Below are 17,132 nucleotides of genomic sequence, written 5' to 3' on the forward strand. Positions count from 1 at the left end.
GGATTCATTTTATACATAATGTCAGCACGGTGCTTGCGAGAAAAATCGGGAGAAATATTTTGAGGAATAGCGACATTTTTGGCATTGAAGTTCTGTCGTCTAACATTAAGTGAGGCAGGAAAAACCCCGTCAAAACAGAAAACTGTTTTGGCAGAAAACGAATAAGCATTTATTGTAAAGACAAGACTAACAGTCCTCACCAAAGTGAAACAGAGTCAGTTTGGAGTATTTGTTTTATATCGGTTCGTCAGTTTTAAGTGCGTGCTTCATATAATTTCAGTACATTTTTCCCATATTGCGGTGCACATTTACGAAATTTATTGCATATTTGTTACAATTATAGGGCACAAATGCATGCATATTTTGGTCGTTTTGAACATACCATTCCTCTCATTGCATAACACTATTTTTGCTACTTTATGTTTTTATTGTGCTGAATCGAAGAGCTATTCTAGCACTGAATCTAAGATAACTGCGAAGTAATAGCTGGTAGGTAAAGTCGGTCGACGGTCATAGGCAACTGAATGTAGTAAAAATTTGCTTGCAAAGTCTGGGTTCTTACTAGAAGCACCAAGAACATGGGTTTCATTGATGCTTGAAGCATATCGATGTTAGATTGTTTTATATTTTCAGACGAGCCTGTTACATTGAGCAGTGTTACCTACTTCAAACAACATATCGTGCTTCACTGCACTAACCTGTAGGAGAATTCGACTCAATAAAGTAATTTTCAAAAAAACGCATGCATCTCTAGTCGGATTACAGATATCGAGGAAATCTAAGGTCATCGCTTGCATGAATACCGCAACCATGTCCGTCGCAGAAATAACTGCGCAAAATTGTGCAAACCATTTTGCTCGTGGAAACCTTTCACTATTCTGCCAATGAAACCAAGTGTAACAGTGTCACAGACTCCTGCGCGATGTCAAACCATCTACGCGTTTTGCGTAACTGTAGTTTTTGACCTTCAAGACATTACGTCGCTGTAAGAGCCTGTGATATCTGCTCTGGAGAGGGTTATTAAAATCTCATTTGCCATGGGGATGATCTTTGATTCCATTTATCATGGGAACAAAAATGCCCATAGACTGTTTATGTTTGTCATATTAGGTAGGTAGAGAAACAGAGAGAACAATTGAGCAATAAAGGTTATTGCAGGAAAAACGCGCGTAGGACCTATAAGGCTCCACTGGTTTTGTATGGTCACTGTTACTAACTATGACTGCCTGATAACATGTTGTAGAGCATCATTCATGCAAATCTGAAGGATGAAGTCAATCTGCTGTAACAGAAATGTCGTATTCAACGTTTTCTGGAAAGGAAATATTATTCTATAGGTTTGTTTATAAATAAATAAATCTGCTACCAGTCACGATTTTCCTTTATTTTACTATTCGCACGAAGCGTTTCGAGAAATAATTCCCATTTTCAAATGCGTTTTTTTGTGTGTATTAAGCCATTTCTTGAAAATGGGAAGTATTTCTCGAAACGCGTCGTGCGAATAGTAAAATAAAGAAAAATCATGACTGGTAGCAGAAGATTTATTTATTTATAAACAAACCTATTATTTCTACAGTCGCAGGCTTTCAAAAACCATTTATAATGGATCGAATCAAATATTTTTTTTTAACGAATCCTTAATGGATTCACGTGCCATGCAGTGAAAGATATATTTTATGAGTAAAGCCCCTCGGCCGTCCATACATAGTAGATCATCTCGTAAGGCCTCAAGGTAATGTTGAAAGCCTGATGACTGAGCTTTCGCTCCGCAATACATAGTGGAAATATAAATATCGAAATATAGACGTCCGCGATCTTCGTTCATAAAATATATGTGATTTTTAACTATAATCTTGCAAAATATGGAACAACAATACTGGGGAGATTTATGAGGCAACTAAATGTAAAAATAAATGAGAAAGGCACTGGAATGCAAAAGAAAAAAAATCATCTCCCTACATCTGCATTTGTTGGAAAAGGAGCTTTGTCAGTTGGAAAACTACGGGATGTGTTATACTAACTGCTGGAACATCAATCACCATTGACCTATCGGGCTGTAAGTGGCTTTACCCATTCCCATATTTGAAGCAGTTTGTGCATAGAACAGATTTTCACTCCAATGAAACGACTATGGCAGACGCAGATGAGACGTTCTATACCTGCATTTAATGGGTTAAATCCACACACTGATTTAACAAAAACGTCAAACGAAGTGTACTGATGAAAACAACAGTACGTCGAAAAATATGTATAATACTGCCTGAAATCATCCTATCGCTGTCAGACAGAGCACCGAAGCCTGACAGAAAATAATCTTTTCACCGAAAATGCAACGACTTTAGATAACACAACACATCAAAATAAAAGGAAATATTTCACACAATTTAATAGCAAAAAAAGGAGAAATTCAGACATGAAGCATACGTTATACCAAGGATCGATAAATAACCACTTAGTACGTACTGGCCACGTACTAAAAAGCTGAGTATCTTGTTGGCCATTTATTCTTCAAACTCAACATTTTCTAGGTAACGGAGTAATCGAAAAAGTTCAAAGGAGGACAGCACGTTTTGTATTATCGCGAAATAGGGGAGAGTCACTGAAATGATACGGGATTTGGTATGGACACCATTAAGACTCTCACGAAATTCCAATCACCAACTTTCTCCTCAGAATGCGAAAATATTTTGCTGACGCCGACCTACATAGGGAGAGACGATCACCTTGATAAAGTAATGGAAATCAGAGCTCGTACGGAAAAAGGTAGGTGTTCGTTCTTTCCGCGCGCTGTACGAGATTGGAATAATAGAGAATTGTGAATGTGATTTGATGAACCCTCCGCCAGACACTAAAATGTGATTTACGGGGTATCCATGTAGAAGTAGAAGTAGATGTAGGTGTTGAATAAAGAGCACTTTAAAACTCAATAACTTTTTGTTTTGTTAGTGAAATTGTGTAAGAATTTAGCGCAAGAAACACAGTGAACATTTTGAACCAAAATCTTCTTGAAGAAAAAATGAATTATACATATAGCCTTTTACCATTATGCCAAAGAGGTATTTTACATGTACAAGTCAGTATAATTGTAATTAAGGAAAAAGAAAGACATCCAATATACAGGTTCGGAGAAAACGGGTGTTCTATTTGGGGTAGATAGCTTTGTGATCGTATAATTCCGTGAATTTTATTCAGATTTGACACTGCCTCGCCTCAATGTGGAGAAGAAAAGGTTATATATATAAATAAAAACAAAGTACAATAGATTCATTTTTGATATTTGTTTACAAAATGATTGAATGCTCCCCACGCTGGCAAAAACGATTTGTAATGCTTGAGAACATGATGAAATATCAGTACATTAGACACAAAACTGCTTAAGGCGTTTCCTGTTTCGTAATTTTCATGTGGAAGTTTGACCTCAATCTCCTCAGAAATGCATTGATCGAGGAAAGTTGGGCAACACTGACGCATTAGGATTCATGACACTTGTAGAGCACTAAATATCGACCACGAAACAGTTTTAAATCATTTAGAAAAGTCTGTGCAGCTCAGTTACACGATCGATCGAAATTGTATGTGCGAAAAACAGCTGAAGCAGAACAAATCTTCAGAATTTTTGAAACTCCCCATAAAGAGCAAAAAAATTCTTGCAGCGTTTTATTTAACGTTCTTTCGGGAGGAGGACAAGGAGTGTAGTAGGACCGCTGGAGTTTACAACATAGATATATGATCTATGTCTAGTGGATAGTGTAGGAAGATCTGTAAGGTTATTCACAGACGATGCTATTGTCTTTAGGAAAGCTGCAGCGCAAGAAGGCTGTTGCGAAATGCAGGAAGATTTGCAGAGCATAGATGATTAATGCAGGGACTGGCGGTTTACCCTGAAAGCAAAAAAATGTAACGCCTTGCGCATAAATAGACGAAGAGGTCTTGCCGACTCGTCTCGTGTAGGGTGCCTAAGGGATGCTGCGGTTTCGGAATGCTATACAACAATTCAAGCAAATAACATTGGCAGTTTTATTTCAATGAAGCAAATTGACGATACTTATGGAGTTACATCGTTGTCGTAAGTAACATACAAACAGTAATGTTCGTCGCTATAGACTAATGGTTCAAATGGCTCTGAGCACTACGGGACTTAACATCTGAGGTCATCAGTCCCCTAGAACTTAGAACTACTTAAACCTAACTAACCTAAGGACATCACACACATCCATGCCCGAGGCAGGATTCGAACCTACGACCGTAGCGGTAGTGCATTTCCAGACTGAAGCGCCTAGAACCGCTCCGCTATAGACAAAGTCCAGACAAGCAACTGACACGGATCACAACTAGCTGTTCTTGTAACACTCACGGCTCCGCGAATACGTTCCACTAACGCGTGCCGACGCTGTCAGGAGCGGCGCTTATATTCACTTCTTGCTCCTGCCGTGGAGCGGTCGTAATTCGCGCACCATTGGCCGACGTCGTTTCACCGCCTTCTCTTCTCTTGCGTACTTCATCCTCGTTCCGGCGCTTATGCTATTAGCGAAAAATCGCTGGGAACAGTACCAACAATAAAATACCTAAGAGTAAGCGTCCAGAATGACTTTAGCGCAAATGTAACTACAAAAAGGCAGATGACAGAGTGACATTCACAGGACGAATCTAACGTAAATGTAATTCATGCATAAAATAAGTGGCTTACAAAACACTCTTCGGCAGATTCTGGAGTCTTGCTCGTGTTTAGGTTCTTCGTCAGGTTGGATTAATAGAAGACTGGATAGACCCAGTGCGAAGATGGTGTAACTATCTGTAACGAATATTGCCTGAAAAAATTGCATAAATATTCAGTCGGATCTTAATAAGATTTCCAAGTGGTGCAGAGACTAGCAATTTGTGTTAAATGTTTAGAAATGTAATAGTGTGCACTTCACAAAAAGAATAAACCTAGTACCATATGATAGCAATAAGAAGAGTCACTGTTGGAATCGGGCAGCTCATGCATTACCTGGATACAACACTTAATAAGGATATGAAATTAGTCCACAATAGGGATTACTTACAAACAGCTCGGGATATTTATTTTAGAATTGTGCTCAAGTGTGTGAGATGCGAACCCAACAGTACTAACAGGGGATATTTGAATATACACAGAGAAGAACAACACAAATGGTCACAGATTTGTTTGAGTCATGGGGGGAATGGCACGGAGATGGAGAAGAAAATGAACTGGCAGACGCTTGAAAATAGACTTGGTGTATTCCAACAGGGTGCATACGCCCCGAGATAAACCGGAAAAACGCGGTAATTTTTTCATACGGGAAGAATTCGAGAAAAACCTAGAATTTTTTTTAATTCCAAAAATTTTACAATTTTTAGTTTATAGTCAATTTTTTGTGATTTTGACTGGTAAGAACTGATATTCTAACAAGAATTTTACTTTAGCCCGCTGCTGCGTTGTGATATTGCAGAAACAAAAAATAAACGAGAGGATAACATCAAACTTAAACTTGAGTTGTATACAAAATGCAGTATTTACCACAATAAAACACAGTGCACACACAGGCGTCTATTGACAGTAAAATGTGTCAAAGGGTTTTGGACGAAGACTGTGGAATACTCCGTAGCAATCAACTGCTTTCGATGAGCGTGACGCCACAACTGTTTACATTTACAATAGGTCGCGGTGAAATATTGCACTCGTAGTTTGAGAAGCGTTATTCTCAAAGTAAATTTCGTTTTAATCAAAATGAATTATGTTATGTCTGAGGATGTGCGATGAAGTTCTCAGCGATTGACTTTCATTCAAAACTTAAACACCTTGAGGTTAAGCCATTTAGAAAAAATTTCGAGCCCAGACCAGCGATTTATCCCATTATTTAATCTTTTACAAGAATTTTACTTTAGCCCGCTGCTGCTTGTTTGTTTTTGATGTGTCATAAAGACTTAAAAAGACCATGGTTCAGGTTAATTTTTAATATTTATTTTAGTTCCTTCATAGATTACAAATTATGCAATACCGATGGCAAAATACATACTTATCCTCAAAAAAGAAGTTCGAGGTGTGTTCTTGAGCAATTTCACACGTAACTGGTTTTTTTATGGAAACGCTGAAGTGCTCCACGGAACGTGTATTCAGCCAGGTAACTCACAAAATGTTTGGCACACAGCAGTGAAATTTGTAATCATGCTTGTCAGAAACATTCATCTGCTGCAATTTAAGCCATGCTTTAAGGATTCTGCGTAACCACACCTTGGGAAAAAAGCAGCAAAATAATTTTGACGACCAACATTATATGTGAAAGCTTAGTTTTTCTTATAGCTATACTGTATCTATATTAATTTAAATCATTAACTTTTCCTATTTGATTGTGATGTTGTTATTGGCTGATTACATCACATGTCCTATGCTCTGAATATTTGTTGTCATAGCTGGTGAGATAAAGTGATATGAGCTATGATTAGTTGACAAAGCGCTTCGCAATCTCGATTTCAGTGCTTGGGGATCTACCGTGCAGTATTTGGTGGAATTCGTATTTACACTTTCGTAATAAGAAAATTTGTAGTGTACATGTTGCAGTATTTTTGTGGAATTTGTATTTACATTAACACGAAAATATGCAGTGTACATATTACCGCGCATCAAAGGCGTTTTCAGAACGCGTTGTTTTTTCGTGCGTTTCGTTTCCAGAAGTGCCCGGTAGTTCTACGCCGGTGTATAAAACCTTTACCATTCAAAGGATTGATAAGTTTTATAGCTCCGAAGGAATGTATATTGTCATTTAACACGGAAAAATATGTACTTTCACCCGGGGTATAGTGTATTGTCATCCTGGAAAAAGTGTCTTTTTAACTGGGAAATCTGGGAAAAACCAGGGAATTTTTTTTCATGTCTGCGTGTACACCCTACCCAAGAAAATCTACTTTACGGAAACGCTCAACTAACTTCATTGTCATACACTACAAGAGATGTGTATCACAGAGTTTACTGTTGAGATTCCGACTGCATATATTGCAAGGAGAGCCGTGTAAGATATTACTTCATGTACGTCTCGCGAGAAAATCGTGGAACTACTACTAGAGCTCCTAGAAAAAGGATTATTGATAGTTGTTATTCGCACGAACAGTTCGTATGAGGGGAAGAGGAAATAATGACGATACGAGAAGTACCATTTCCCCCTAAGGTGGCTTGTGGAGCACAAGTGATTTTGCCAAACGGCGACAGACAGCAGGAAACGATCCCTGAGAATATAAGGAGCAAAACGGGTCATATGGAGGAGGTATGAAATGAAAGATCTTTGGCACTGATCCGAGTATGAGCACCAGGCATGGGGCTTGGCAGCATAGAGAAAGGGAGACCACCATGTGGAACATAACTGCCACTACACTAATCACTTACAACACCTGCATTCCTTCTTACCTACAGGCTTGTCTCCTAGGCGACGGTTCTGGCGCTGGTTCGTCACAAAGGGCGCCGCGGTACTGAGATTTCTGTCAACCATCTTATTCACAGATGTGGCTTCTTTAACGAGGAGCGGTGTCGTCATCCTTCGTAACACAAACCGGTCGGTTACGGGAATGGTGGCAGCGAACTGTCAGCGCCGGTTGAGCTTCAATGTCAATGTGTGGACCGAAATCAATCGCAATTTTTTTTCTCCGTGGAAGGCATGTGTTTACTTTATACAGGTTTTCGAGCAAAGATACTAATCTTGAGTCTATTATGTTCTGTTCCGAAACAGCCTAACGCAGCCGTGTGTTCCTTGTAAGGCTGAGTATGGCACTGAGACCGGAGAGAGAGGACGCTAACTAGTTCAATCCTGTCCTTGGGCGATATATATTTCATCTACCCGGAAATCTTTACGCAAATACAGATTTAGTAATGTTATGAAACTGTCCACTTTCTACTCTGCTTTACAAGAGTTGAAGCCTCATATGGTTTCGTGAACCTTCCTCTGCTGTTTTTCATTAACTTCCTTAGCCTAAGCTCTTTTCATTTGACTTTCAGTCATAATCGAGACTGAATAGTATTAAGAAAGCACATTTCCGGGGGGGGGGGGGAGGGGTCATGCACCCTTCCCACGCCCCCCCCCCCCCAAGAATTCCCGCGTGCTGGCCTGCTAGAGACAGAATACTTCCGGTAACCTGGTATGTTCTCATTAGTACTTTCAATCATCAAAAATTACATTGTCAATTATCTTTTTACCTTCACGTTCAACTGTGTGTACCTCCCCTGCGGCCAACCGTCGTATGACATTTATGTTCTTATCCTCTCGGCATAATTTCCTGCATTTCTCACCATTTTGCAAAATCACCCTGTACAAACGTAGATGTAAATATATAACTGATGCAGAAAAATGCATTCTTGTGTTTGTCTCGTGTACCAAAACGTTGATGGCTTTACGAGCAGTAGACCACTGAATCGTGCGCGAATGTGTGGGCGTTGTTGCTATCATTATCAGTGTGTTAGCCACGCCCAATATGAGAGACGCATGCACTGATAAAAATCGAAGCCACCTGTCCGTTTCTGTGCCCCTCTCGTATGTGACCGACGGCATCTGAGCGGTGATCCCTTTCCCATTCATACGAACCGCAGACAGTAGTGACGCGGCGGCGGGTGCTGACGCAACGGTAGCAGCTATTTGCCTGAAAGCAGACCGCGACGCCGCCGCGAGCGACGCTCTGCGCATGCGCGGGAGCGCTCCGCGTTCGCAGCTGGCGAGGCGGCCACCACTCCGCGGCCGTACACGGACGGAGGCGCGCGCGAAGAAGTAGGTCGCAGCGTGGCAGCCATGGGGTCGGAGGACGCCGCCGCTGCCGCCGGCGACGGCAAGGTGGTGCTCAAGCGCAAAATCACGCTCTTCAACGGCGTCGCCATCATCGTGGGCACCATCATCGGCTCGGGCATCTTCGTGTCGCCGGCCGGTGTGTACAAGGAGACGCGCTCCGTGGGCATGTCCATAGTGGTGTGGCTGGCGTCGGGGCTGTTTTCGGCGCTGGGCGCGCTCTGCTACGCCGAGCTGGGCACGTGCGTGCGGCGAGCCGGCGGCGACTACGGCTACATCCGAGAGGCGTTCGGGCCGCTGCCCGCCTTCCTCAGCCTGTGGGTGCAGCTGCTGGTGCTGCGGCCCGCCACGCAGGCCATCGTCGCGCTCACCTTCGCCCACTACGCCACTGCGCCCTTCTTCACGGAAGTCGCGCCGCCGTCGGACGCCGTGCGTCTCTTGGCTGCTGTCTGCCTTTGTGAGTACCCGGTTGCCGTCAACAGTCGCGCCCTCCGCTTCCAGTTTGGGTTAGAGTGTGGTACAGCACATCCTTCCCTCCCCTTCCCTTCCCCCTTAAATCTTGGTTGTGGTGACAGACATCTCTGTCGTAGCCCGAGCTCTAGGTTAGATTGAAACGTGAACATTTGGTTGTGAGTTAGCGAAGCAAACGAATGTGAACGTTAAACAAAGGTTGTGGTAAGAGATTATCTTGCATAGTAGCCTCAGGTTTACGTTCGCGCCATATTTAAACACACTAGGTAATGGAAAAGTCTCCGATGAGTACTCCGACACGTGTTACGTACGTATATCCTACATAACCCACGAAAAATGCGAGGAGGTCCACTACACAACTTTTACCCTAATTTGTGTTGACGTGCATGAATTTCCTACCCGTAAGGCCAGGGTGGCCCTTTGTAAACTTACTTACTTTCACCCAAATACCAAATAAAGTATGAGAAATAAATCGTTCGAAATGTAAGTCTGAAATAACGCAATGCCGTTTTTACGGGTACGGAAGGAACCTGAGAGATACATTTAACAGTGAATATATTTTTTTTTAGAACAGTTGTATTTTCCTCAGACGGGTGACTGTTCAGCTGGTTTCTATAAACGCATAGCGCACACAGTTCCGTGCGTTCATTTTTGTATTGTTTCAGCTGACAGTGAAACGTTTAAAATTCAGTGAACCTATCCATGCATGGCAGCTAACGAATCTGCTATACTGTACTAACGAGCAGCTGCTCGAAAACTGTAACTTTCTAGCAATTTTTTTATTATTAAAAATAAATCCATCTCCTGTCGCACTACGGAGTTTACATTTCAAATATAAGTTCGTTTTTCTTTGCTTTTAAATCAACAGTGTGTATATTTTCGCAACAATATTCCCTGTATTTCCGACGATTGTTGAGTCTTCAGTTGAGAAATTTTGTTAAAAATATTTTGTTGTATGTTAGCGCAAATTTTGCCGAGCGTGGTTACCATCGCCCAGGAAGATATAAGCCAGTCATTCGAAATATTTGTTTTACTGAATTCCGTGAGGGGACTCTTCTATATACGCAGCTGATCTTATTCACGTTAACCTAGTGCGTAAATTAATTCATTGAGTAAGCAGGAAAATGACGCAGAACTGAACCACTGCACGCGTATTCAAGAAACGTGCATCCAAACGCTATTTAAAACCTGAAGCGGAATTTTTACTCAAGTTACAGATCACACTTTTTCTAATGTATCAGATTATTAATTTTGGTCTGTAATTACTGATTACACAGTTTGATAATCATATTGGCACGGCATACGTAAAATGATACAGCTACAATAATGAGACAAACAACTGCACCATTTTTAGATATGCCGACTTGCTATGGTACGCAAACTGTCTGTACTCAATTCCGAAGATGGTGTTTACGGACCGAAATTAATAACGTAATATATAAATTTTTTGTGATCCGTAACTGGGTGTTCTTCAATGAGTTTGTAACAAGAAGCTGCACTTAAATTAGTTGGAAAAGAAAAACATGACCGCCGAGAACCTGCAAGAAGACTGCAAGTGTATACCACCTCCAACAGGATCACGATCTGCTTAAGCAAACCAACCTTCAGGCTGATGACAACTTTGCATAAATTGACAGTGAGTCTGTTCGGTTCCATACAATTAATTCACTAATAGCTAATATTACATGAGTTGACTATTAGCATGTTAGTGAGGTACGGAAGATGAGAATCGTTGTCACTCATGCCAGTACTGTCATCTGTTGCTTGAATGTGAAATTCGAATGTATAGCTGTAGACATTGCAACAGCAATGTCTCTTTACCAGTTAAGTGACTTAACGCTCTGGAGCACCGTGTTTTAGTGCTATAACTGTTGGGACTAGACTTGGTCACTGTTTCTGTTTCGATACAGTGTATCGATACGTGGAATTGTTTCAGTGTTTCGGAACGGCAGTGATTCACTGTTTCGAAACAGTGGTGTTTCATTCCGCCCCAGTCTCGGATATCCGGACCAGATTCGATCTCGAGCCAGACACAGAAACTGTATCGTTGTTTCAAAATAAGACTGTTTCAGTCCACCTGTGCTTGGAACGGACTGATTGTATCGAAACAGTGATGTTTCATTCCGCTCTGTGTCGGACGAGATTCGGGCTCGGCACAGGTACTGAAACACAACATACCACTTCGTGAAACACTTTCAAGAGTGTCGAAATCGTTTTGACAAGCAATAGCATGAAGCGTAAGATATCCGAAAATGAAGCTTCGTTTCTAGATGACTGTCCTATTCCGAAATGGCGTAACATTTGCTTTATAAACATTAACCAAACAATAAAACAACGCATGCTATTCACATTCAAAATAATAAATATGTGAAAATCATTCAGTTAAATTACACTTCTTTTATAACATACGTTTCTCAGTTCAAGTACAGTAATCATATTAAGAAACGCAAGTACGCCTAGAACATTTTGAATAAAAAAAAGGCGTAGAGTGACAGTTATTATACATATACATAAATTTAATGTAGGTATAATTGCAAGCAATCTGTTTGACGTATCACTGATAGTGTAATGGTGAACGGGAAGGGCTGGGAAGCATGGTGAATTTATAGTAACGGTTCGAAACACCTTGAAAGACAAAATTTTTTCTGTTATATTTTGTTATTTATTCGAATTATTTGGCATTATTTGTGAGTCTATAGTCACTGTGTCTATTATCCACAATGATTCCCTTTGCGTGCATGGGAATTAGCAGGATGGGTATATTCCCATACTAGCGGAATGTGGGAATCCCAGTACCATATCCGTTGTTTCTGCAGTTCGCTCCCACCTCCAGTTCCGTTCGTGGAGGCTCTTCTGTCTTCAGCTATGGCTGTCCTCAGCCAATTGAAAAGTATGAAAGTCACACGACACGAAAGCAGCGCATTTGCTGCATGAAATACGAAACTGTCAAGACGCCTAAGTGATAGTTTCATACTTTCTGCGATATGATTAGCGCTCTCGCACCTCATTTGTGTTTATATGGACATACCTATACAGTAGACATTCAAGATGATAAAATGTCTAGGTTTATTAGATTACAAAACACAAACTGTTTCACTGTTTCGAAACAGCGTATCGAAACATTACATTGTACTGTTTCATTTGTTTCGAAACAGTTACGTGTTTCAGTTTGCCCATCTCTAGTTGGGACTATGATGCTGAATATACGAACGTAGTATTGTTTCAAGACCTCTTCACAATTTCGTGTGTAACAAAGGCTGAAATACACTTCACGAAGAGTTCAAGGAGAGATTATTTGCAATAATGTGTCAGATTTCCCATAGCCTAACAGATCAGACAACGTATGCCAACAATCTGGTCAGTTCATGAATAAAAATAACTTCATATGAAAATGTTTTCCTTTTTTTTAAGTATAGCAACAATTATTCGACCAAGAAGTATTTTATGCGGCTAATGAAATCAGTATATTTACAGGTAACACACTGCGTACATTTAGAAAGCCGGATAAAAATCGCTTAAAATGACAGATGATAGGCATTTTGCTTGCGCCAAGTGAAAAATAAAACTGAAGTAGCATTCTGCGTGAAGCGTGGGGAAATAGTGTATGAGATTCAACATGCTTCGGAGATGGCGGGTTAACAACTCGTAGGCATCCTATGTAACACGTGGGTCCGACCGCGACGCCACCTGCCTCGTTCCGCTAGGGGTCAATACCGCTTCGCAAGCCTGCCAACTCTGCAACGTTGGTACCGTAAGCGCGCTGCCGTAGTAAACACCAAAGTTGTAGGTCCAAAAATATATTTTGTTTAGTAAAAAATAGAGAAATATCAGTGAGTCATCTCCGATATCCTGCCATTGGAAACAGTGAGGAAGTATTACACAAATCGTGTTCCGTAAGAGAGATATTGCGGTATAAATATGATTTCTTTGGGAGGCGAGTTTCAACTGTTTGCGTGTAGCGTTCATTTATTTTGGAGGGCTATCGAAATTCGACAGTGGGGAGAGCATCTTTGTTATGGTCTACATAGCAGTTCATAATCATAGTAATAAGAAGGCGGTTGAAACGTTTTAGAAGTATGCGCCCGTCTTGTTCTAAACGCTATGCGAAACATTTGCAAACGGTCCCAGGGTTATTATAAGGAACTGCCATGTTTTTATTATTAACGCACGTTACTGCAGAAAATAAATGGGCATATGGCTTTCTGCATTAATATAACAATGCTTAAATTCCTACCTGTCAAACAGTACTAGTTCTCATATTGTGCTGTCTTAGACGAGTAAAAGTAGATTCACACTTGATGTCAGTGTGGCGTGACGAGACTAACATCTCGTCAGATGGTGTGTTTCCACATGGCGACTTGGTATCGTGTCATTGTGCCCAGTACTGAACGATAAAAGTTTGAGTACGTGGAACGTACGCGTCCATCCTGCGAAAAGACCGGATACCAGATCACCATTAAGTAACTAGACTTGAAAACAGTTTAATTTGTTGTGCCGAAGCAAAATTAATTAAGATTGTTCGTGACAGGCAGTGACTATTGCCACTCCAGTGGCAATAGCGTCACATGGATATTTCCACTCTGCGCGTCCTCGGCCACGGAAGCAGGCTTTAAATATTTAATAATTCAGAAGTAATTGTGGAGAAACTAAACTGTTTTGTGTATTCAAAAACACTCGATATTACATAGGCTATATTAAATCGCAATTTATTAAAGTATTAAATCGCGATGTTTTACTTTGTTTCTCACAGTCCGTGTTAACAGAAAACTTGTGATCGGCAACGGCACGAATTTGGAGACTTTTTGTGACATTCAACGATCATAGTTAGAATGGCAGTACTCTTATACATTAAGCAGATTGTTTCTTTACACTGATCATGAATTTACGGATTTTACACCCTCTGCCTGCTGACATAGGCCTGAGGGAAGAGATTTTCTGTTACTACAAGATTTGAGTGATACTCGATGGACGTCTTTTCACTTAGTTATTTGCAATTGATAAGCATAAGAGGATTAATGTACAGAAATAAGATGCACTACTTGTCACAGAAGCAGAGCAGAATGTGGATCAGGCGCACCCCAGACTAGAATCTGGATATATTGTCGTCTTACATCCTAAAAGTAGAATACATAGACTGCAGAATATAACTGGGAATTATAGCAGCTGCTTCATACTGTTGAGTCCACAGCTGCTGGTCTTGGGTGCGGGAGCGTTCTCACTTCCTGCGCACAGGGTCCGGGTTTGATTCCCGGTGGGGTCAGGGATTTTCCCTGCGTCGGGATGACTGGGTGTTGTGTTGTATTCATCATCATCATTCATCCCCATTACGGTCGGAGGTAGGCAATTGCAAACCATCTCCGCTACGACATTGTCTAGTCGGCGGTGCGGATCTTCCGCATCGTTCCCTACGCTCCTCTGAGTATGGGACCTCATCATTATACTGTTGAAACTGCTTCATACCGTCGAAGACTAAAGAAAGCTGTTCTCCACCAAAGATTTAGTTATTAATCTGAGCAGTAAACCTCTTTCAAGCTTTCTTATTTGAGCGTTCATCGCACTTCAGCGACACTACAATAAAATCATTCACATTTTGTTTGTGAAATTCTGAAAAAGTATATTTTCTAACATTTTTTCCTCGGTGATTTTTAAACTCAATTCTAGATTGTTGGTGTACTGTAGGCATCAATGCATCAGTGATAATCTTCATCATTGTTGGCCACAACTGTTTTTGAGCGAGTATGAAATGTTTATAGTTGTTCCAAATTACTCCACCTTGGACAAGGAATTATTAACACAATAAATTTAAGGAATACGTGTGAGATAACATACAATTCGTAATGTGACAACTGCAACAAGATGGGTCATGCTTAACGTTTACATGAATTTACCAGGGACTTCATACGTTGATTGGTAGAATAGAAGTCGTCAAAGATAACAGTAAATCTTTTGCCTCAGGTCAGTGTCAGAAGATGGAGTATCAGTATAAGGAAACAATCTGCCCGCGAAATGCAGAGGTCCCGAGTTCGAGTTTCGATCTGGCACACAGTTTTAATCTGTCAGGAAGTTTCAAATCTGTGTATTGCTTTAAATGGCCTGCCATCTTGGTTATGAAAGTCTCTAAATACGAGCCTTTGCCGTTACAGGTTTTCTGTAAAGACCGGCTACAAGACACAAAACATTTTCATAATTTTAGTATCATCGTTTTTAAAACTTTTTTTTTTCAAAATCTCCACATTATATACAGCCAATGTAATATCGAGTGTTTTCGAAAGCATGAAACACTAGTGACAGAGGACGCGCACATTATCGAAATATCTACGTGTCGCTGCTGTCTTCAAGGCTAATGTTACGTAGTCTACTACACACACACACACACAGTTCCGAGGGAACTGAAAGAAAATACGATGCAGACATTTTAATACATGAAAAATCATCATTTATTTGCTCTCGGATTATATGCTTACGAAGAGAAATCGTTAATCAGAAGGCAATATATACTTTTTGCTTTATCTTGTGCATCTCGCACCTCTAGCCAAATAACGCCTCGATCAGAGTAGTTGATTAATGGTTTACTTCCGAGCATTCAGTCGAGTTGTTTCCATTTTATTGACAACATTTCTAAGACCAACTAGTCGTCTTCCTCAGATGCTGCGAGTTGTGCTCTTGTGCTGCTTGGACGCCAACCAGTTGGAGTCCAGTCAGTGAGTACACGCACCAGTACATCTCGCAGTTCTTGAAAACGACGACAAGGCAGGTAGTCCAAATATTGTGTGTAAAAGGAAAACAACAACTCGGCCGAACACTCGGAAGTACATTCATCAATCACGCCTAGGAATCCTTTGAGGCTGTAGCTGATTATTTCATTGTTGAAGCGTTTTCGTGAAGAAGTATTTCGGGTAGTGTATGTATGGCTGGTGCAGGATTTTATTCGCCCGTTTGCTGTAAAATCTAAAAAAAGATTACGTATTGACGTATTTGGTATCCTTCGCAGGAAAACACAGTAAGCAAAAGTATTAATTCGTTGTGCAAGCCTGCAAATAAGTCGCTAAGGCAAAGCAAACAGTAAAACAAAGGTTAAGAACATACATAAGTACGAATCCACTACCGTACAATGATGTAAGATGCTAACAATGATGAGGTTGCGACAAATTGGTCACTAGGCAGGCCATTTGGTGTGGATGCGGCCTTTTGAAGTACTGTGCGCATTTTTTTCTTGAGTTTTCGAAATGTCCAGTATACAATGAGCAAAATTTTTCGCATGGATAATATAGTTACACTGCGTGACAACCTGAATTACTAAAAACTTGTGAAATTTCGACTAAAAATTAACAAACTGTTTAAATATGGAATGTGAAGACACTTCGTATCATCAACAGTCTGTATTTGATGTGTTTACAGAACCAGTAACAATTCGGAATCAAAATCAGAAATATAAATTTAACCGTAACTCTAATTATGCTTCAAAATTCTTTTCAGGGTGTATGCTTTTACGGCCCGGCCTGCAGAAAGTAAAAGTACATTTGCAAATGCCAACAATAGTAAAACAGTGATCGTAAAAATTAATAGTAAGCTTAAGAGCTACTGACTACCTATACTAACGGATAAAGCAAGAAGAACGAAATAGTTTAAGAAGATTAATCCATTCTTTTCTGTTCTGTCGAAACGCATGTCTTCCGCTACAATCAATTCGTAAACTATTCCAGATGTCTGAGGATATTTTCGACAAACGACATTAGGTGAAAAGGGGGGAGGGGGTGTTGCTGTACGGTTGACAGTATTCTTATTCACAGTTCACAGGGGTACAGAATAAAGTTTCAACGGTTGTGGAAAGCTCTCGAAGAGGAGAGTATATTGAATATGCGCCCCATAGTTTGCAGTGAAATTTTTCGCAGAGAT

At 40.6% G+C, this 17,132-nt stretch overlaps 1 protein-coding gene across 1 annotated transcript in view; it reads left to right on the forward strand.

Annotated features, from left to right (window-relative positions):
- The first annotated feature begins 8,715 nt into the window (after window positions 1-8,715).
- The window catches only part of LOC126161754 (large neutral amino acids transporter small subunit 1), a 336,636-nt gene continuing 328,219 nt past the window's right edge, over window positions 8,716-17,132 (forward strand). The window contains exon 1 of the mRNA XM_049917803.1: window positions 8,716-9,222. Coding sequence (XP_049773760.1) covers window positions 8,772-9,222 — 451 coding nt within the window. The 5' untranslated portion in view covers window positions 8,716-8,771. The remainder of the gene's footprint in view (window positions 9,223-17,132) is intronic.

The sequence above is a fragment of the Schistocerca cancellata genome, chromosome 2 (genome assembly GCF_023864275.1).
Source record: "Schistocerca cancellata isolate TAMUIC-IGC-003103 chromosome 2, iqSchCanc2.1, whole genome shotgun sequence".
Taxonomy (NCBI): Eukaryota; Metazoa; Arthropoda; class Insecta; order Orthoptera; family Acrididae; genus Schistocerca; species Schistocerca cancellata.